Source organism: Vidua macroura, chromosome 1 (genome assembly GCF_024509145.1).
Source record: "Vidua macroura isolate BioBank_ID:100142 chromosome 1, ASM2450914v1, whole genome shotgun sequence".
NCBI lineage: Eukaryota > Metazoa > Chordata > Aves > Passeriformes > Viduidae > Vidua > Vidua macroura.
Window position 1 is genome coordinate 72,000,239 of NC_071571.1, and position 23,632 is coordinate 72,023,870.

General features: G+C 37.8%; 1 protein-coding gene across 4 annotated transcripts in view; it reads right to left on the reverse strand.

Moving 5' to 3' along the window:
* Positions 1–1,047: 1,047 nt before the first annotated feature.
* Positions 1,048–23,632, reverse strand: part of ZCCHC2 (zinc finger CCHC-type containing 2) — a 45,519-nt gene continuing 22,934 nt past the window's right edge. Inside the window, exons 5-15 of one of the 4 annotated variants that reach the window (XM_053998561.1) lie at positions 21,920–22,032; positions 19,818–19,912; positions 16,421–16,504; positions 14,462–14,519; positions 11,636–11,774; positions 10,081–10,145; positions 9,130–9,224; positions 6,228–6,356; positions 4,035–5,543; positions 2,987–3,059; positions 1,048–1,789 (exon numbers count right to left, since the gene is read on the reverse strand). In XM_053998561.1, the coding sequence (XP_053854536.1) occupies positions 2,992–3,059; positions 4,035–5,543; positions 6,228–6,356; positions 9,130–9,224; positions 10,081–10,145; positions 11,636–11,774; positions 14,462–14,519; positions 16,421–16,504; positions 19,818–19,912; positions 21,920–22,032 (2,355 nt within the window). In that variant the 3' untranslated portion in view covers positions 1,048–1,789; positions 2,987–2,991. Of the gene's footprint in view, positions 3,060–4,034; positions 5,544–6,227; positions 6,357–9,129; positions 9,225–10,080; positions 10,146–11,635; positions 11,775–14,461; positions 14,520–16,420; positions 16,505–19,817; positions 19,913–21,919; positions 22,033–23,632 lie in introns of all 4 variants that reach the window. The other 3 variants (XM_053998569.1, XM_053998550.1, XM_053998577.1) reach the window with 3 other exon arrangements.

The window sequence follows — 23,632 nt, forward strand, 5'->3', positions numbered from 1 at the left end:
TGCTGTTTGCTGTGTCACAGGGTACGTATTTTTACACTTCTGAACTGAATCCAGCCAGGATTTGTCGAAGTCAGGGCTGCTTGCAGCACAGAGGGAAACAAATATACCAGCAATTCAAGATGGCATTGTAAGTAGCAGATGGCATTTTTAGAGTAGTATCACCATTCACAAACTCCTTGGATAGGTATTTGCACTCCCTTGAGTCCAGGGAAGGGACATGAGCCACTTGCAGTAATGGAAACTGTGATGGTGTCTGTGTGACTCCTGGGTTCAGTACCTTACCATGATTATGGGAATTGCCTGAAAGGTTGGGTTCATGGGCAACTTTCAGCCTCCTCATCACCTGAGCTGGTTTCTCCAGAAGTAGGTTGTTCTGGGAGTAATATGGGATAAAAATCCAAGGTAGCCTGTGGCACGTGGCTCCATAGATAAACCACAGCCAAATAGTAGGAAGAGAAGTACTCTTTACAGCAGAGTGAGATCAGAGTCCTCAGTACCCTTCTCTTCCTAAGTACAACTCAAGTACATCCAGACACTGTATTCCTAGCAGACCCTTCAACTGCCCTGATTAGGCAAATTTTTCTAAGCTTCTTTCCTACTCCTAGCAACTTCTGGTGCCCTTCCATTTATTTTAGAAATAGAAGATCTCACTTTCTGGTCACTACAGGACTAGGACACACATTATTTGCATGGCAGTAAAACAAAAAAGTAGCACATTTAACCTGGATTTTAGGCCAAATCCAGGAGCCATCAGGTTAGGACAGGCTTACCTGTTCTGAAAGGGCTGAGGTCCAAGTCCTGGGCCTATCACACAAGGGCAACCTGTTTCTACCAGATGTGCTATATTTTAGAGAAGTTTAAATTGAGATACAGTATCTTAACTTCAGACACAAGACTGACCTCAGTGTAAGTCAAATATTCTTAGCTTTGCCTCAAAAGTGATAAATTCCAACCAAAATGGTAGCTTACCAAAACCCTCCATCATCCCATCCCTATACCCAGCAGCAGCAATTCATCATTCTCAGTGATAAAGGACAGTACATGCACACAGGTACTTTTTTTCTTTTTTTTTTATTGCTGTTAATTCAAGGAAAAAGGTTGCATAAAATCCAATCTCTTCTAGAAATATAAGTGACCTTTCCAGTACATTTCAAATATCAAAGTATATGGTAAACATACAAATAAAGAGAAGGTAACATACCTCCTATTTACAGTACAGTATTTTAAATCATAAAATAAGTTCCATAAAGTACAACTGGCAGGTAATTCACAATACAAGTCCATTGGTGGTTTAACACCCTCACTTCAACTCAAACGCAGTTCAGTCATTTCAAGTGGTCCAAAAATACCCAGATCAAATAAAAATTTTAATCAAAATAATTTTCATTTACTACTTAAACTTTTTTTTTTTTTTTAAATTAAAGCTTTCATCTACCTCCCTCCCCTTCCCCCCCTCCCCCAAGAAAAAAGTTTCAAAATGTACACTGGTGCTATAAATATAAATGCTATCTATGAAGAAATGTAGTAATCAAGCTTTTTTTTTTTTCTTCAAGTTTTTTGTTTGTTTAGCAATTTATTAGACAGCTGAACCAAAGATTGATTTTTATTTCATCCCTCTACCGGACACTGGGTCTGATTTTAAGAAAAAAACATTTCTGCCATGAACTGTGAGGAATGCCAAACCTTATGGATATACAGTGGTAGTTGTTCATCGGTGTTGAATGCAGCAGTCAAAAAACACACTCGTCTTCCAGATAACCTCAGTGCACTTTAGGAAATCAAATATTACCTGGAAGCAATTTAGTACATATATTGGCTTTTAAAAATAAAATAAAAAATACAGCAGCATTAAACTTACTTACTCATGATACTGACATGTTTAATACCATCTTAACACTCATTTCAGTCTTTCACATTATACCGTAATTACGCATAGTGGTAAATTGTTATAAAATAGTGAATTTCCTATTTGGTAGACAGGTTCTAATACTAATACCTGACTATTTGTAGAAAACCATAGCTTTTGTTCAATTTGAAATAAAACATTTACATTCTAAGTACAATGCAACACTGTAATAGTTTAGGAAAAAAATATTCAATCAAGTAATGTTCATTCTGTGTTGACACGATGTAGAATAGCTTTAAAAAAGGAAAAAATGCTGTCAACTTTCATTACAAATGCAAACACACTGAGTACAACATTCATACCATTTTTTTCACCTTTGTTGCTGAACATACAGGCTAAAAAGCTACAAGGGAAGAAAAATCTGTCAATTTAAGCTCGTTCATTTTTCTAAATCTGTTCCAGTCCACACAGTTTCAGCCCCTTCCTGCTCTATGTATTTTCATTTGTTTGGGCCTTTCGAGAGCTGCGTATCTGTATTACTATCAGGTATAGTACACATACACTATCGTGTTTTCCTTTGGACTCTGCTAAAAGGATGTTTGGACATCTCCCCTCAATTCATGAGCATTAAATTTAGAGTACGGGTAGGGTCTGTATGAACTGCTAAACACTCATGCAAATCCAACGAATCCACGTGGACAACCAGGGAAAGTAAAGAAAACAGCAGCATAAGGAGATTGGGGAGGGAAGAAGATTGTGGTGGGGAACATGACCAAGTTTCTTCTTTCACTATATGACTGCTCCACCAGTGATGTCAGAGGTCAGAGGAATTTTTTGTTTTTAAACTGCAGTAAACATTGCACATGTCTCAAGTCTTCAGTGCAAAAGCATGGTTCGAATGCTCTGTCTGATTGTTTGGCTGTGTGTGTGAATTACATGCATTACGCAAGCCTCTTGTAGAACCAGGAGGAGACCAGGGGCTCAGCCTTCTTCTTTTGTACGGAACAGAGGTGCAAAAGCAATGAAAAATTCCAAAAGAATATAAAACCGGGAATGTCCCAAAACACAAGACCAACCTCCCCCTCCCACACACTCCTTCCCCCAAATTCCCAAGCTTCAGTTTAAGTAGGCAATGTTTACTTGTTTCAGTCTGCAGAATCCAAGGTATCATTGGAAGGGGGAGGGGGAGGTGCGTATCTCAGTCTGTAAGTGCCTAAAACAGGAAAGAGAACTACTAAGTCACTGCTCACAATTAAAATGGATTACAAAACCACTACAAGGTATCAAAATGGACATGCTCTTCAAAAGGCACTATCATCCTCCAGTCCTTTTAAAGTAGGTCCTCAGACTTTATCCTATTTTTTTTCATCCTCTTTCTAGAACTGTAAGTTTAAAAAAAAAAGGTACAGAGTGTAGATACAGGACTTGAGCTCTACTGGGAAAGTGAAAAGATGGTCCCAACCAAGGTCCATCTTTCCTGTTCCGGTCCAATCAAGCTACTCAAGTCAGAATGGGAACAAGGGCAAGAATCAAAAATAGATTGTGCTCGATGCAAACGCTGCATTTTCCCCATTCTTCTGGACAGAGAGAGAAATGGAAGCTATTCCTTTTATATTTATCTCCAATTGGTTTCTGCCTTTTTGCTGCAACTTGTCTGAAAAGTTAAATGGGGCATGATGGGGCACAGAAGGATGGCTGATTGTGCAAAGGTAAGCCCTAGAAAACATTAAATATCAAATGGCCAGTCTATTGGTTTTTCTTTCAATTCTCAGAAGCTTAAGGAATCCAAGGTCATATCATAAACAATAACTGATTTCTTTTTGCCAATGAATTCTCTCAAAAAGCACCCCAATGAATGGGAAAATTAAAACAACATGCAAGTCTCAATGCCAAAACCAAACCAGTGAAAAAAGAATGACAATTTAGGACTGGTATCATTTTACTTTCCAGCTCTGAACCCATTTTCAACTTCATGCTGTTAACCCCGTTCCCTTGCACTGTTCTACAAGATTTTCAGGCAGAGATAGGATACTTTGCAGTTTTAGAGCAGGTCACTAGTGCACAACCATTTACACGAAACATACACACGCACGCACACCTTTCTGCAAGACCAGAAACAGCACATTCAGAAAGGTAAAGAGAAACTACCAAACTCAAAAGCAAGTCCGCTGGGAGTTATCATGATTACCTTGTTGACTGGCCTCCATGGATGACTGCTTACAGTCCTGCGCATAGTGTCCACTTACACCACAATTGTAACATGAAACATTCCCATTCTTCTTGGGTCCCGACCCATTTGTGTTGGCAACTACGTTAGGTGCTGGATATACAGGATAGAACCTCCCAAATCCTGCCATCTGCTGCATACCATAGTTGGCTTGGCTTCCCATCACTGGGTCATGCATAAGCCCATTTGCATACGGAGACTGAGGCAGGAAGAACGGAAGTTGTGTTCCATTGCTTTGATGTGCTTGATTGAGGTAGCTGCCATTGCAAAGTGATGGCAGAGTGAAGAAAGATGGAACTCTGTAGACTTGTCCATGAAGTGGGTTATGATAAAAATAGCTATTAATCTGAAGGCTGCCATTGGTCCCACAGCTACACCTACGTCCACAAGAACCGCAAGGGCCAGATCCCAACTGCTGCGGAGGTAACATTGTCCCGTTAGTGTTATTATTCCCAACAGCGTTTATGTAGGATGTGCTGTCACTCTGTGCAGTGCTGTGTGTTAGAGCGGGGCTTGGGCTGGGGGCAGGGCCTGGCGTGTGTGTCGGGATTGCAGGAGGAACAGTGGACTGGACCTGACCAACACCGAGGCCAGCGGACTGAGGTGGTGAGGAAGTTGCTCCAGTGCTCAGCACGTTTGTATTCTGGTTGGGCAACACACTGGTAGCGTGAGGGCTGCCTGGCAAAGCGAACGAAGCTGGTGGAGGTGGCGGTGCTGCTGTGGAGAGACCAGCTGCTGGAAGAACTACCTTGAGATTGGTAGGCTGAGGGATTGCTCCTGGGTTTCCCTCAATGTGAGGCACCATTTGATTCAGTCCTACCACCTGGGATGCAGGTTTTGTGATGGGATCTGTAGTAGGAACTGGGGATCCTGGGAAACTACCTGGATTGTGGACTGGGATAAAGGCAGTATTTGGTGATCCAATACTTAAGCTTCCTGTCGGCTGCTGTGGTCCATTAACTGTGCAACTTTCTGATGATCCCTGTGGAGAGGGGATTTTCAACCTATGTATTGCCAAATGCAAAGCAGGGCTACCAGGCTGGACAGAATGTGGAAGGAAAGAGGATGGGACTGGCAAAGGGGAAGCCATGAGCTCAAGGCGTTTCTCAGGTTCACCAGAGGTCACTGGGCCCATTCCCGCAGGAGGGGAATTCGCAGCCTCTCTCACTGGCGACACAGCGACAGGCGTGGTAACCAGCATTCCCATGGTTTTACCATCTGCAGATATGGGTGGTGGGACAACTGCTTCAGGCTTTTGGGCAGCGCTGTGCATCACACAGTGTAAGGCAGGCATGAAGGAAATATGCTGAAACTTTGCATTCAAAGGATCTTCTGAAAGGCTCCCATTTTCATTATTCACTGAAGAAATCTGAGCAGATGATTTGCTCATATTTGATGAACTGACAGCACTGTAGCCTGTAAACCTGGTTGTATTTTGATTCCCAGAGTCCTCAGAATTGCTGTCTGTATCTGTGGGGACAAAAGCATTTGTAAGTCAGAAGAATGAATCTTAAGCAACAGAGAATCATGCCCTGGACCCATTTACCCATATAAAACCTATTGAGTTTGACGACATGAATGACAGTTATGTCTTCCTAAACTGTGACAACTTCGAGATTCTTTTCATTCATCCAAATTAAGCTAGGTCCATCTTCATGACTTGCCTATATCCACCTGCCCAACTAGCTACTGTGTCTTTGACTTGTGCATATCTGCAAATGTGAAGAGCAGGACACAGTGATTTAGGAATTTGCATCTGTCTAGAAAGATATTAACACAGATTATTTAAATTTGGAGGGAGTGGCAAATTGTCAGTACAAAAAGACGGAGCTCCTGGACATGCCACACATAATTTCATATAAACCCAGCCCCTTTCAGGCCAAAGTTTTCCGCATCGTTGTACTGTGGAAATTTCTCAAGAGAGCTGTATCACTGAGGCCAAAAAATTATGACACAGGTTTAGTAACCTAAAACTCTGGTATTTAAACAGTGCTAGAAGCCCTCAAACTGCCCAGTCATGAAATCCACAAAGAAAAATGTATTCTGTGGCTAGTTCAGAAAACAAAGTACCTAATCAAACTGAAAAAGGAACTAAAATAAATGCAAGAAAGTCTAGGAATAAAGGCATTCATGCACACTCTTCATAAATACAACCTCTGTCTTTTTCTTCTTCACTATCAAAGCTTTCCCGTCCATCATGTCGTGGACTAGAAGGAGAGCTGTAACTTTCAGATGATGTTTCTCCACACGTATCATGACCAGATCCAGCATCCAAATTCAGATCTAAAAATAAAAGTTGTCAGTTTTATTTTTGATCTCAGTGTATGGAATTGAGGTTATTTTGGTTTTCTCACATTTCCCGCTAGTTGAGATTTTTGCCTGTCCCTACTTAATTGCATCTGTCCCCTGTATTCCTGTCACTTCCATTTCCAGCACTCAGGACTGGTCTCGTCCCTAAATTTGTGATGAGTAAATCTTTGGTGTTAAAGAAGGTGATACTGAAAATTGATATTTATGCAAAGCAGTGAAAAGAATGATGATCCTGAATGATTCCTGTGATGTTTATACTGGAAAGCACTGATTTCCTCTGAACAGTAGTGATCCAGCATTTCTGCTGGCAGAGCTGCAGCGCTCCTCGGTGACAGGAAGCTAACTCAGCAGGACATGGCAAAACAATGCACCACTTCACAACTCACTCTTCTAGAACAGGCTTTAACCAAACTCTATCAACAAATCCTGTTTAAAGAAAAAGAGGTGAACTGAAAAAGTGGTAAACTGTTTTCTAAATTCTGAATAGATCATAAGACACTCTTTTGCTGGAAACTGCCCTCAGGGTGGGTAGCTACTATGGTTTGGCTTTCAAATTCAGCCTCAGAGGGGAAGAAGAATGACAAATGCACCCTCTCAGAATCTATGACAGACACAAGCTGGAAACCCCAGCCCACAAAACCTTGGTTAGCAAAACCTCAGGACAAAAATTAGAACACAAATTATTATCATAATTTATAAAAATTTCCCCATTTTTTTATTGCTACTGGAAGTTTAACAGGTTGGGATGGCTCACCAAAAAGTTGCCTTGATGCTTCAATTCTTGAAATTTCCTGAATTAAACCCATAATTGATTAAATTATTTTAACAAGTACTTTGAACATCTTATATAAACTGGAGCCTCACTGTGGACCTGAGATCACTAAGACCCAGAGTCTGAAGCGCTTATCACAACATATCCAGTCTTAAAAGTTACCATTGTAACTAACTAATGCTTCAGACAAGCTCAAAATAGGGAGGAAAAAATGAAAGAAAACATGATGAGGATAAGAATTACAGACTCAAAACAGAGCATTTCAAACAAAGCCTGGATATATAAACCTAGGCAGAGATTCAGACTGTTATTTTTTTTTCCCATAGACTATTTCTCCAATAAGTATCTCAAAAGATGTTTGATGTTTATACATAGGTTGAAAGCTCGTCTCTGAGCAGGATTTAATGGCTTCCAGCCTGTGGGTTACAGCTTCTTTTTGAACCAGCCAACAGTTTCACAGGAGGCAGTTTCACATCTGTAGAGTGGTGGGTAGTGAGCAAACAGAACTCCTATGGAAAAGCATTCCCTACTAACTTTGCAGAATCAGACAATCAACTATGTTGGAAAAGACCTCTGAGAACAAGTCCCTATGCCTAACACCACCTAATCAGTTAAACCATGGCACCAAGTGCCATATATCCAGTCTTTTTCAAAACACCTCCAAGGATGGTGACTCCACCACTTCCCTGGGCAGCCCATTCCAATGCCCAGTCATTCTTTCTGTGATTAATTTTTTGCTAATGTCTAGCCTGAACTACCCCTGGCACAGCTTAAGTCTGTGTCCTCTTGTCCTGTTGCTGTTTGCCTGGGAGAAGAGACCAATCCCCACCTGGCTACACACTCCTTTGAGGTGGTTGCAGAGAATGATAAGGTCTCCCCTTACACACTACTGCATCCCCCTCCTAAAGTCATTGTCAGTTCATAAAACTCAGTGCGCTTTGCCTGACAACAAAAACATTAAGAAATGCATGCAGCAGAGCTCTGCTGTAGAGTATGTTTTCTGCTTAACGGCCCTTAACTATAGCTTTCCAAAACTGTTCTAATTTTGCTAAGATTGTGAACAGTGAGTTCTTAAAAGTTTTACTCAAATGCTGTTTGTAGAAGGTAAAAACACCTGCCCATAAAACATGTCAATAATTCCAAACTGGATCCAGCTGGAACTCTCCAAGGTGAGAAGCGGTGAGAAGAAAGAATGAAAGCTTAATCAAGATTGTATCACAAATGGAAGCAACAGAAAGACAAGGCACTTTTAAGAGTTCTTTCAACACTTATGCCAATTAGGTGATGTAAAAAAAGGCAAACTCTTTGTCAACCTTCTGTCACAAGAACTACATATAAGACAGGCAAGGTCGCAACTGATAGTGGGAATTTAGAAAACACCAAGATGGTGAAGTCAATGGGTAGCACAGATCTTCAGAAATTTTTAATAAAGCTTGGGGACTCAGTTTACTAAAGGAACACAAATACAATTTTTTCTTACAACTGACTGATGTACACAAGTCTTGGGCTAGACACTACATTTAGGATTACCCTAAACTGAAAACCCTGCTAGGGCAGCATACACAGTTCTGTGTTGTAGCTCAGTGGTCACTTTGTTTAAACACTACAGTTCATCAATGGTTCACACCACAGGTTTTATACAGGTTTCTTGTGGGCCATCACACAATATATGAAGAAACTAGTAGGCTGCAAAGAGCACACTAATGGCAAGATGCTCCATGTCCACAGCAGTAGCCCAAGAGCAGCAACAGCCCAACAGCACCTATGCACGAAGACACACACCCCAAGCAATTGGATACAGAAGACTGAGTCTAGTGCGTTCTATACCGCAAGTCAAAGCACAAATTAGATTGCCAATACACCAACTTGCACCAGAACATTTTTCAGACTTGTGCTTTCCCCTTTACAGAAGACCCCGAATAAATCAACTGCAAGTTCTGTTTCTTACTAAGAGCTTTGGAAAAAGCACCTTACCTTTTGCTGTCCCAGAACGGATGTGCTGCGATGCTGCAACTCGAACTCCATTGGTCCTGTTAGTCAACCTGCAGTCAGTTTTCTTTGCTTTCTCCCTGTGTAAAAAATTTCATGGCTTTTTTGCAAATGCATGAGCACAAATAACCAACCATGAATGAACATGGAATGACACTAGAAACAATGGCAGTGACTCCAGGCCAGAAATGCATATTTAATAGATATACCAAGAAATAATAAAAAATTAAATAGAGGCTGATGGCGCAATATACCAGGAACTAAGCTACAAGCAGCGTTACTAAATACTTTGAATAAAGATCTATATAAGAAAAGACACCAAAAAGGAACAGGAGCAGCAAATAGCAAAGTCATTTTTGAAAGCTGATGTGTGTGATGCAGCCTTACACCAGTCTAGTGTAATAGCATCTGGAAACTTGGAAGTAGGCAGAGTATTAGGTAAGGGTGGAAGTGCTTTCACTTCTCACAGTGCAGAGTTGTGTAGCCTGCAGGAAGTTCTGAAGCCCTCTGATGTGCAAATTATCTTCAATAAGACCTTTCAGCCAGTTACCACTCACTTCATTATGTTAAAGGTTGCCATCAACCCCCATTTGATTTTCAGTATATTCTGGACAGCTTTACATCTTTTAAGTTTCAAATAAATATAAAGGGAAAAAGGCAATTTAGTATTGGCTAAGAATGTACTTCCACTTCTTCATCTTTTAATTACATGCCAAGCAGTATTTTGAGAAATTAATGCATTCACTTAAAATTCTATTTTTCAAGTTACTTCTTTACAGAATATAAAATAAGGATTTGTATGTAGCCTTGCCTCACACCATGCCAGCTCTTGTGCCAGCACAGCAAATGAAAGCACGTAATTGACTGCAGACTCTGTTTATCATAGTGAATGCATTACACTTCATTTCTGGATTACCAGTTACATTAGAAACCTACTTTTCCAGCTGTGGCTTTCCTTTCTTCTTGCTTACTGTAGACAGACTTCGTTTTTCCACCGTGTGCTAGACAGAAAATACAAAGCCACCAGTCAAACAACAGAATTTTTAATGAAAGCCAAGACAACACCCCTTCTAGACCCACAGGTCCACAAGTCCAAGAGTAGTGGGCTCACAGGTGCTATAACCACCCAAACAACCACTTGTTCAGTACACCTGAGCCTGTAAAATAATGCATCATATCTTGTTTACAGGAGAATCAGCAAAACACTCAGCAAATTACTACTTCCAAGTATGCCAGAGATATCCATCAAATTATTGTTTATATGCTGTTCTTCCTCCAGAGGATAAAAACAAATGTGTTTCATCACATACCTGCTGAAAAGGCCAATCATCAAGCTTAAGGAGCTACAAAATTTGTTGCTATAAATGGAATTATTTGGTAGTTGGCGGTTGGAAATACATGTGACAAATTATTTCTACATAGTGACAAGCAGGTACCTAGCCTTAAACTGGAGGTTTAAACTGCTAAACTAAACTCTAGAATACAGCATACAAGCACATAAGAAAAAACATAGGACCTACACAATTTTTAAAGTATGCTATCAACAACTGTTATTAACAACTCATTTTTGGCAAGGAAGTAAAATTTATGAAAATTCTCAAATAATCTCTGTCCAAATCACTGTATCTTGACTTCCGTTAAATAGCTTTTCCTTTGCTTTAGTAAATTAACCTTTTTCTTGCTTCAAGCTTGCAGTACTTCAAGCTTTGATGCAACCCACCATTTCATGTTTATAAGCCAACCTCAATTCACTACCCTGCTTTATGAAATAAGGAAACCATTTTTGTTTGGCTTGCTATTCCACACATAACAATCAATAGCCAAATTCCAAACATAAATGAGAGTAATATTAAATAATCCTAACATTCTGTGTTTTTCATATATAAGCAGTGAGCAAGCTTCCTTCCCCCAATTTCAGTAGTAGATAATTTTATTTATGAACAATTGTTCTGTTCACCTATATTTACAATGAGATTGAGCATTGAAGAGACACAAATCCCAGAAAAAGTGTATATGCATCTATCTATTAACTTTTTTCAAAGATTATTACTTAAATAATGCAGGCAAAATAGAAAGAATATGTTTAACCTGTTGTACCTACTGTAGCATTAATACAGTTTAGCTATTAATACTGTTTCTAGTTTGCTCCTTGCAATAACAGAAATTGCTCAAGTGTTCTGGAATCCTCTCTGATGACAATGCTACAGTAACAGGAAAATGCCTGATAACAAATTAACATTAGACTTTTCTGATTACTTACATTCTGCTGGGAAATTTTATTTACAAATTCATAAACAGAATATTCAGCTGAGACGGTGGTAAGGAATTACGGAGGGTTTTCTAGAATCCAGGTAAGTCAGCAGCAACTTCAACACTTACTTTGTACAATTTTAGGAGCACTTTTCATCTTTTAAAGCTAAATCTCATCATGTAGTGGACAGTCTCCTCAAGTGTCTTGGAATATGGTTTTAAAGAATAAACAGCAACACACCTGGTCAAGTAGGTTAGTACAGTGCTCTGGGTGCTGCTGGACAATACAGCTTTTCCTTCTCCAGTCCATTACCCCATTCTGTTCCGAGTGCTGAATGTTAAGGCTATCCAGTGAAGAACATTTTGCACTGCTAGTGCTGCTGAAAAGAAAAAAGAAGCCCCAAAAGTTACGCTGATGTGAACAAATCTGCAGGCTTTTCTTACCAACATACATGTTTTGCATCATGAGAAAGTTTGCTTTTAGAAAACCTTAGGAATTTTCAAGAGATTTAAAAGATTTAAATTACAGCAGTTCTTGTACTCTAAAGTTATGATCTGACCATAACTGGAGTTCCTTTTTTAATTTGTCTAGTATAATTTGATGTAAAATTCAGAACAACAGAATTTGTAGAAAACAGTAATTGAGGGAATGGTTTCCTTGGATATTTCTTTACACAAAAACTTTGCTATTTTCATACCAGACATGTGGCAATTTTCCAGATAGAAATGTATTCTGAATTCATCTTCTTTCTTCCTTATCATTAATGACAAAGCTGGAATTACTCTGTAATCCCTGTTTCAGAATTCATGAGATATTTAAAGAATGGAGCACATAGTTACTACAGATCATACCGTAGCTGTGTTTGTTTCAATTTCAAAATGGTCATCTTGCTTTGCATTTTCACCTTCAGGAATGCTAGTTTTGAGTAGTGCTGGGAGAGGGGAGTTACACTTGGCATTTACTTCAGACTTTACAGCGATTTCCACTGAAACTCTGCTCTACAGCAGCCGGTCATAAGCAATATTGAACTAGGTCTGAGACCACTGTTCAACTAAAGCTGCTGGAAAATAGTCAGGGTTCTGACAGAATCTAAGGCACAAGGACCTATAACCTTTTCATATCTCATACAAAATTATGCCTTACTGCAGGTTGGATGCAAAAGAAAAAAAAAAAAGAAAAAAGTAGTTAACACTTGTAAATTCTTATCTAAATACTTATGCTGATAATTGAAAGTGCCTTTTAATTCACAGCTACTTGGGAGCTGCTTCACGAAAGTTACCGCAATATGAAATGTTACTCAGTTCCCATGATGGCAGAAATCCAGCTCACTTGAAAGCACAAGACATGCTGAAGTTCCAGTAGCTACTTACCAAATACCTCTGTGAGTAACAGCTCAAACTACTTAAAAGATACACAACAGAGTATTAAAAAAAAAAAATTAAGAAAATGGCAAGAACCCGAGGTCCCAAAAGAGACATAAACCCCTGATTGCAAAGATAGAAGCAAGGTCACTTTAGAAATTTCTGCCAAGTGGAGGTAAATGATTTCACTGCCAAATTTGCAGTCATTTCATGGAAACTGTAATACTACTAAAGGTTTTGTTTTGTATGTGTGATCTCATTCCTACCAGTAAGTTTTTGGACTTTTCAAGAGTAAGGCTGCAATACTGAATGAAAACAAGAGGAAGACAGATGCACAATGTCCCAATGCTATTTGAGATTAACTGCTTGTGACTTTCAACACCTTTATGCATATTTAAAACAGAAAAAGTTTCATTCAGTGCCATTTCTTTACAAACCCATAAACAAAAGGCATAGATTTTAAGGAGACAGATACATAAGCCAAACATGAGAGGACTAACAGACCTCTAGCAGTCAAGGAGTAAATACATTTCCCCCTCTTAGATAAACAGAAAATAATAGTTAGCTAAAGAAGTTTCTTTCTCAGAACTCTGTGGAAATGTCTTTCTCTTTCCTACCTGAAAGATAGATCCTAATTCTAAACTACAGTCATCCTTAGTGTAATTCTTTATACAATGAATAAAAAAAAGACAATTTCTTTATTAATAACCATAAGCTACTACATTTGGATCCTGCTCTGACGACTTTGTAGTAGACTGTATATCCATCATTGTAATCACAGATTTTGTCAAGTTTATACTTTCTTCTTGAGGAAATATAAGCTGAAAGTAGGACAGTTTAAAGCCAAAACAGACACAAAGCACTAAATTGTCTTGTGGTGAGTTCACAAGAATTTCATCTGTTAAAGATCTCTGTACCTTAATCAACACTGTTCTGTGCTATGTTTATATTCTAATTACTGGAATTCCAGGTAAATTTTCACCACAAGATAAAATACCTTTTACAGATAAATCAACACTGAACAAAACTGTAAATCACAATAAATTCTGTATCCATTTCTTTCCCTTATTTTAGTTGAATTATGCACAACTATGTGCAAACATACCTGAAGTTTTTAATCAAAATACATTAATGAGTGAATTCACATTAGGTACTTCAGGGATCTTAAGGCATATATAAACTACTTTAATATGGTTAGGAACTGCTTCCACTTACAATGGACACAAACCAGCAATGTGTACGTGCATTTGCCAGTAAGCAAGGTAAGAATGGACTACCCTCTCCTACAAGCTCCTCTTTGAGGTTACTTAGGCTTCAAATCAATAGCACTGGAAATTTTCAGTACAAGTATGGGGGTATGTGCACATAGGAAAGATACATGCCATACAGATTATGGCATGTAATATCTTATAAACACAAATCAAAACATCAATTCAAATAGTGAAGATTCAAAAAGTTTGGGAAAGAAGAGCTATCCAAATGACCTAGATCAATAGATTTAGAAATAGGGTCTTCTGAACTATTTTTCTAATAGTTCAGAAGTTAATACAATCTCCCAAATGATAAAAATAAGACCAGAACAGCCCACAACAAACAAACAAAAGCTCCACAAAGAAGCTTTAATCTAGAAGGACACATACTCTCAAAGCACCAACAAATGGAAGTTCAGACATGTAACATGGTCACATTATACTCTAGTACCTACTTGGCAACAGGACTTTTTCCATTATGTTTCTTGTGAACTGCTGTGTGTTGCATTACATCTGGAAAAAAAAACCACCAAAGCATTATTTCAACAGAAATTCCGTTTAATCTTTTAAATCAATCCAGCAAATTCATTTTTCCAGCACTACCAGGCACATAGCAGAAGACATCTTCATTAAACAGGTCAGGCTTAATTTACAGTGCTGAAATTAGCAGATGTTGCATAGAAGACGAATCAGTTTGTATAGATTATATAAACAAGACTCTTTACCTTCCATTTCACAGAAGAATGAAACAGAAAGAGAGGAACTATGACAATGCCAATGTTTGCTCACCTCTATATTTAATTCTAAGTACTGAATGCATGACTGAATATCACCCAGTATGAAAGAACAGAGATAGAAGAAAGGAATGAGTCAGAAAAAAATACAACATTTTGTAATTTCTTCTGAATACTGAAATTAATCTCAAAACTATGTCTCACATTCTGACTAGCAAACAAAGACAGGTCCTACACTAAAGTACTGCATTCTGAACCTGGAAATTCACTAGGCAAGTAAAGCTTTAGAAATTACACCTGACAAAAAGAGATCTGGCCTCCAGGCCTGGCTGGGTGGGGCTCCAAATAACCCGGTATGGTGGAAGGCTCCCTGCCTGAGGCAGATGGTTTGGAACTTTAAGGTTGTTTCCAACCCAAACCATTCTAAGAGTCTATGAAGAAAAACGGAGAACTATAGAGACATAGTCTACCCATTCTTTAAAGAAAGCTGTTAAATTTTAACAAAAGCAACTCTCCTTAATTCCAACTATTGATGATCTTAGTATTCTTGGTAGTTAGGATTTTGCCTGAACTGACAATGCTACACCTAAGTTCAAATTATGATTTAAAATTTTGAGGAAAAAAAAAATCATGGTTTTTAAACTTCTGGTAAAGACTTCACTAAAATGGCACAAATTATGTTCTGAAATGCATTTGTAGTTTCACCAGATGAAGAGATTTATGTCTTTTTAAGAGCAGTATATAAAAGACTATTTGAGCAAATATATTGTAAATTTACTTGGCGTAAATTCTTGGTGTATTCTTAAGAATATGGCAATGATTATTTTCATAAGAAAAAGCTGTTCAAACTGCATACGTAGATTACTGAATCCACAGAAGTTCAACAGCAAGCTTCTTATGAATTATTAATGTGAAAGAGGATGAGAGTGCTGTCATTACTTGAAAGCCAGCGAAAGTGTTCAGTGGTCCATGTTCACCCATCAGTCCCCATTCCCATCCTTTCCACCTACCAGAAGCTTGCATTTGTTCCCTTCTAAAAACAATACAAAACTGGCTTGCTGTTCCTTTCAGAATGAAACTACTGACCAGTCACCAGGCTGCTGCTTCCATGTGTGAACTGTTTTTGAGGCATTTGAAAAACACTAGCTTTCAGACTGTAATCAATACTCATTACAGCCCCAACCTTAGTAACAGTCCAGCGTATCAAAGCAGCATAGGTTCAGAATAAGAAGAGGAAAACTTTAACATTTTTTTCTGTGTAAAATTAGAAGCTAGATAAATTTGGCATATTTAATGTAAAACAGTTTTGAAATACTCTTGAAATACCCTTGAAATACTGCACTTAACTCTGAACCCCGGTAAATGAAGAATAAATAGGTAAAGACACAAAAGTCTATAAATAATCTTGGCTCAAGTAAATTGTGAAGTATATATTACTGGTTGTTCAACACAGCTGTGAACTTCTGCCTTCAAGCTGTCTATGAATGCTGCCACTTCTTGAGTTACAGAACAACCTCTTAAGGAAACTGCTGAAAGTACACAAAAATTCTTCATTTGCATAGCAGATTTAATTCAGTTTTTGTACCACTTTATATCAATGGAGAAATCAGTCAAGTGTATGATTTCCAGAACTGAGTGTGGTAAAATATCTCAAAGAACCACCTTTGAGTACACAACTACCTTCCTCCTGACTTGAAGCTTCTGAACTGTCCTCCTTGAAGTGTTCTGCTGTCTTAACCGTCTTCAAAGAGGGTTGTAAGTTACCTGCAGAGAATAAAGTTCACGTAGTAACTTTATAGATCTTGAACAACTGGACAGTTCCTGAATGTTTGCACTAAACTGGAAGCTAGGGAAATGGAAGACTGAACTTACTGGTTTGCATGTGGCAGCTATTTGAACATTGCCTTCTTCAAAGTAGGCCATCTCCAAGAATAAAGGCTCTTAAGAGATACTTTTATTTTGAAGAAAATAGTGTTGAAAATAATTTTAATGCTATGGTACAATTTCAAAAGGCTGTGATTGTGAAAATTATTAGAGATATTCCTACTATGCTGCACTTCAGACTTTTCTTAATAATCATTTTGTTTTACAACAGGAAATGGGAGGAGAGCAATGAGAGTTACTAGCACTCTTCTGCAACAAATTACACTCTTCCACTGTCAAATCATTCATCTGCCAAAAGAGACCTAATTTGGGCTAAAGTCTTCTAGTGCCCTTAGCACAGTCTTCACACATCATTTTTGCCTTTTTATGCCAGACAGGATGAAAAATAAGTAGGAATAATATTAACAGTTTTGTTGCAAAAATACCACTTCCATGCTCTGAAAAAGGTCTTAATTTCTTAAATTAAGAAAGAGTCTACTCTTCCCCTCTCAAAAAGTTCCAAGTTAGTGCAGGTAAAAGCATCTGAAAGCTTTTGCTTAGGAGCTTGAAACATCGATAAGATCTTTCTGAATATCATCTGCATTGAAGACACTAAACTCCCAGAGATCATGCTCTCAAAATCAAAAGCTGGAATCAGAAGTCTACTCCAACCTGAAAAATTGTCTAAATGACTGAATTTATGAACCAGGAGGGAGCTAATTAATTTCCTCCTTAATAGAACCATAACAGCATAATTAAGCTTACTGAATATTCAGTGTGAGATCCCCACTATTAATTAAGGTATGAAGACCTATCCCAAACATAGAATTTACTTCCACATAGGTTTTGCTAAATAACTTTGTATTTCTGTAAAAAGATATTTTTATCCCTGACTACTGTATAGCAACTGAAGACCAATTTAAGCCACAAATGCTTTGTCTGTCAATTAATTCTTCATGTTCTATTAGAGAACTAGATGAGATTTTTCTTAAATATATGCTTCCTTTCCCAACACTGTCAGCACATGCAAAATGTGTGACTACAACTAACTTGCAGTAACAAGGAGCAGGATTACAGGAATCCCAAATAGGAAACCTAGAAAAACACAGAAACCAACCCCCTCAAGGGCCACTTAACTGGGGTGATTTTGGCAACAGGTGGGGTGAGTACTTTTGTCTTAGTACAGCTTCTATTAGCCTGCACCACAGGAAATGTGACTGTGAGCTACCATGGACAAGTCATCCGGTCCCTCTTCTCAAAAGAAAAACAACTATGCTTAAATTTGTCACACTAATTCTCTTTATCAAATGTTTTCTTAATATCTAACTCAATGTCAGGGCCTGAATCATGCCAATGGGCTTTGCAACTCTTCCTTGCTCTCCCAAGGGCTTCACCTGCCCACAGTGAAGATTCAATCTGGTACATTGCAGTTTTGCAATTCAGGGTGTGACTGCTGGCCTCACCCAGGGCCTCCATCCTTTGGCTCAGGAGCTGCATTTGAGCTCAGGCCCTTGCCTAGGGTGCACCGCCGGCACACCTGTGCCTGGACATGAATCTTGCTGATCCTGTTCTTAACCCTGATCTACTGACTTGTTTTTCTGCCTTGACCTCACACCTGCCTCACTACTCTGGACTTGTCTGGTAATCACCAGGTTCTTGCCTGCCCCTGGTCCTAATCTTCTTCATAAGAAGTTAAGTGCTTTCTGTCTTATCCATCAGAGAGAACAGATCACCCTCTTTACATTACGACTCTGGTATTTGAAGACTTAAATCATCTTCCATTTGAGTCTTTCCTCCTCTCTGCTAAACAATTAAGTTCCTCATCCTGTCTCTCATACATTCTACGCCTGACAAATCCTCATGAACTTTCATGTACTCAATAATTTATTACTATAAAAATTATCTCACATTTAAGATCACTAATCTATAAGACTTCTGACAGAATTGACATTAGTCTATTCTCCTTCTGATCTACCCACCCTGCAGATTATTTCTGCCCAGTCAACTCTGTCAGGTTGGAACTTGGCACTGGCTCTTTTTTGAAACCATTTCAAACTACTGCCATGTAAAACAATGCATTTGCAAGTCCTTCCCAACCAGATGTAGTCTACAGTCTAAAATATGCACACCCTGTCCAGTGTGCCCATCATTAACATGAATCTTTCTGGACTTTGGAAACTCTTTTCTCCCCATGTAGCCTTTCAGTACAACAGAGATATCAAAAGCAAATTCCAGCCAGTTCCACAATTACCCTGATTGTTATTAGTTTAACATTTTCACAAAACTGCCATGTAAGGATGTACTAAGTGTTTCTAAAAAATGTTACCAAGGGGCCTATAGCTTCTATCCTAACCACAGTGCTTCTATCTCATCATGGAAAGAATACATCTGTCACAGATCACAGACATCATTTCAAACTGAAGTCTGCTGTCATTCCTCTATTTTTTTCCAAATGAATATGAGCAATCTGTTTGGAACTTCCAATCTATTCAATTCCTTACTAAGATCTTTGGCAACTTCTGAGGCAGTGGCCTCACAGCCAGTGCCTCAACTGTCATGGTGTATAACATGCACTGAAATAAGACAAGATTCAATGGAAACAAAGATCACATCCTAAGGCATCCATACAGAGAAGCCAAGCTTTGGTCACACAAACAACTGTAATACACAAGTAGGTTAAGAGGGCCACCAAAGAAATCTCTGCAAAGCAAATGCTGGAACACAATTCTGTGTGTTCTGAAATTAGGGACATCCCATCATTTATGTACTCAAAACAAATCTCAGTTTAAACATCAAGACAGATGCTTAATCTACAAAAGAAAACAAACAAAAAGCAGATGTGATTTTTCGTGTCAGTTCAAACTTTTTGTTCCAAAATTTAAGATTTTGTGAAAGGAAGAAATGCCAAACTGTTGAACATAGTCAATTCATAAGAGTCTATCTGAAGAGCATGATGGTACAGAGAAGAACGAAAGAAAGAATGAAAGACAGAATGAACAGAAAGAACACAAGCTGATGCTACATAGCATGTTCCCACATGTAGTCAAAAGTATGAGTATCTGCTCAAGAAACTGTTACTTGACCAGGAGTTCAAATACAACCAGTGGAATACAATACACAAACAAAAAATTGTAGAACTGTACTTAGGAACAGCAGCAAGATTAGCTTTTTATAGACTTTTCATTATACAAAACAGTATTAGGATATTTCTTACTGTGAGTGTGCAAAGATTCTGATGAAATTGATTGGAAGAAGTTGTATACTCTCTGATTCTGCAGAAAAGCTTGTGATGTATTTGAAAATAGCTGCCTGAAATTTAAGTGAGAGTTTGTTAAATTAAGTAACAAAATCATAGGAAGAACACAAAAATTTACTACAGTACCATTTAGAAGCAAAACAGGCAGTTCTTAAGATGTCCAAACCCTTCAAATTGCACATTCAACAATGCTAAAAGCTCCTTTGAGCTTTGCTATTAAGCACTAGTGTAAGCTTGGAGTACAGTCAATATAAGCATTCGGAAGGATGATTTTTTTGATTTTAAAAAGGTAGGTGCTTTTGAGTCATCCCAATTCAAACATTTCAGCCACTTGTAACATTTTATTAAAGAGTAGTTTGGATTGAGTCCAAAAGCACTGGATTCTCAGTTTTAACTTTTTTTTTTTTTTAACTGAGAACACATTTATTTTCCCAAAACAATGCATCTCTTTCTTAAATACATTTGTATGGTTAAATACAAAGTTGATTTCACCTATAAGGTCAGTATCTGAATTTTAGAATTATCTCCAGATCTAAGGGCAGGATGCTCAACATTGCTCTGCACTGGTCTGAGTCAGTTACCAAGATGTCAGTGACAAATTTTACTAGCTTCAAATAAGAAAATAGGCCAACAATGAATGGTTTTCATTTCCCACACACGAAGGTTTCAGATATTACTTGCCAAGAGGCACTACCCAGCTCTATTTCTTTGGAGGAGGGGCAGGGGAGAGCAATTTTTGGCAAATGGGCACATATTGAAACCCCCAAATAAGTATATATTTATGCTAAAACTGACACTGAAAGAAAAAGGAATTTGAATACAGTAATGCTATTCTCTTGAGATTATTCATGTAGCATTCCTGTATAGTCACAACACAACCTACAAATTGTAATTACAGTTGCTTACTCTAGCACAGTTCAGTTTGTTCAAAGGTTACCTTTGAAGTGAGTCTCTTGGGTTTGTAATTACTGTGCAGTGAGGCTTCACAACCTTTCTGTATTACAATACATTCCCTTAAGTCAACCTCTGCTTAACAGGTTTATTGATTTAAAACCACTATGCTTATTAGCCAAAATTGTTCACGGAGATTAATTTTTGGCTCGACAATCAAGTCAATAAAGACAGACAAACATTACAGATCAAGATTTATTAAAAAATTGGCAAGGAGGTAAGTGGAGGCTCAGAGTGGCTCCACATCTTCTTTAACTAAAATATTAGGACAAAATGCTAGAACCAACAGAACATTATGAGTAGGAGTTTAAGAAGCAGTGCCTGATTCCTCAACTACTTCAACTCAAGAGACACTGCCTAACATGATGAATAATTGTTTTTCAACAAGGTTGAACAATCTTGACTGAAAAGGACAAATATAATAAGGTTATCTGTATCAAACAAACAAACAAACCAAAAACAACAACAACAACAAAAACCAAAAAAAAACCCAAAAAAAAACCAAAAAAAAAAACCAAAAAAAAAAAAAAAAAAAAAAAAAAAAAAACAAAACCAAAAACAAGTAGGCAAACCCAAATTCATATTACTGTTCTGAGTTACAGAATTTGACCACCAAGTTCTCTCATCACTAAACAGCAGGTAAATGAGATATGGGCCATTTTCTTAGAAATACATGAGCTACTTTTAATTTTATATACATACTTCACTATTACTGTTTATTCCTTTTAATTTCTGTTCTGTCTCTCACTCTATCCTGTCATAAAAAGTAGAACATATGTGCTCTGAGTTACTGTTTCTAGTATTTCTAAATATACCCTTGTGTAAAATATACCCTCCACAAATGCCAATCATTACTATATAATGCTGCTTAGGACAAATATTTTCATAATTGTGCAATTACTTTGAAAGAAGTAATTCTATGAAATTTAGTAAAAGTCTTAATTTAAAGAAAATCTAAGAGTCAAGAGTATCTACTTCATCACTGACTTCCCACTTTCTTTGCAAATTGGTTTTAGGTAGCAGAATTTCCACTGTCCATAGGAGTCTTCTAGCTTGACTTCCATCACTTTTCTGGTGATTAATTTCAGGCTATTTGCTAAAACATTTACCTGATTATGGGCTCAAGATCAGCATGCCTTCGTTCTTCCCTCTTCTGAAAACCCTGATTTAGTGCTCTTAAAATAGCCTTGTCAAATGCTTCAGAAGACAGTTCCTTTGGGAGCTGAGAAAAAGGTTAATGTGAAAAATGAGTAGTTGACATTTTAAAGACTATATTTGTTCGCTATGAGTCTTTATACCTTTTAGTATCAACAAGAAATTCAATTGTTTCAGTTTGAGTGATGTATTTTACAGACCAAAGGTACAACAAATCAACATCATCTAGATTTGCAAGAGAAACACTTTGCTGTAAATCCTCACAGCAAATCCAGGCATAAAACTGTTTAAAGCTCTATTTGAAAGAATTACATTTGGAAATCTACCAAATACTATGGTCTTTTCCAGGATAGTTTACAGCCTTTTTTTTTTCCCCAGGATAGTTTACAGACCTTTTTTTTTCATTTATTCTTTAATCTTTCACATACAGAAATTAGTTCTGAAAATGACACAAAAAAAAATAACCAGGCGTGACTGAATGCACTGTACTCACTATCATCACATAGCTAGACTAAACTATTTTAAATAAACAGGAGTAGAAGGGAAACCATTTCAGTTATTTAATACCCTAGACTTCATCAGGCAATGTTGAGATTAATTAATAGCGAGTTCCTCCCCAGCTGCTATTAACACTGAAACTTCTTATCACAATTCATCATAACTTTCCAATGCCCATACTACAAAGAGAGGTCTTCTGATGTTCTGGTTGAGAAGGCAAAATTCTTGCTACTTAAGAGCATGTCTATTTTAAATGAAGAATATTCCCCAGAACAAAGTTTTTTCACCTTACACTTAAGTACAAAATATTGTACTTAAGTACATCAAAGCTGATCAAATTTGTTCATCTACATTTAAAAAAAAAATTTCAATATGGCGCAATTAAGAGTAAACTGCCACTGAAAAACACTTTTTTTTACTAAAGTTCAAAGCTATTGCTAATGTTGTTAACATCTGCCACCAGTTATGATAAACAGCACTAAGTAATTTACACTAGAGCAGCATCTTCCTCTTGTATATGTGGAATACACCTGACCCAGAGAGCCAGCTGCATATTGCATCCTGCTACTAGAACAACAGCCCAGCACTCAGTAATTCTTTCACTGAATGAAGTGATACTAACAGAGGGATGCTGTGTCTGATGAAGATAATTGCTTGGTAACACACATAAGAGGAACTCCTGGAATGCAGACAGACAGGTGCTGTTAGTATTATGTTAGTACTGAAATGTCTTAGATCTAAAACCAAAAAGGGCTGAAAGCAGCTGTTCTTAACAGACCCTTTGGCTTTAATATGTATTACTGAGGAACTGTGACTGAAGAATTAGTCCGTGTTAGCCAAAAGGTACCAGAAAGTTACTGCAGAAGTGTAGGAATGAGCAAATCTCCTATCCTAGTATTTTGTAATGTAGATTTGTCTCTGGAAACAGTTACCTTCTTGTCTTTAAAACTTCCATTAAAAGGAATGCAATTCCTTCTGCAGTTAAAGATTCAGTTATACGAACCCAAGATTAGGTGCTTAGCTTAAGGTAATGGGACAGCCTTGTTATTTACAAGCTTATTAGTCCTTCCACATATGTGGGTAATTTCCTACTTGCAAAGAATTTTTCATGCTTATCACCTAAGAGAAGCCAGTCTTTAATATAAAGCATCCAAGTTATGCCATTTACT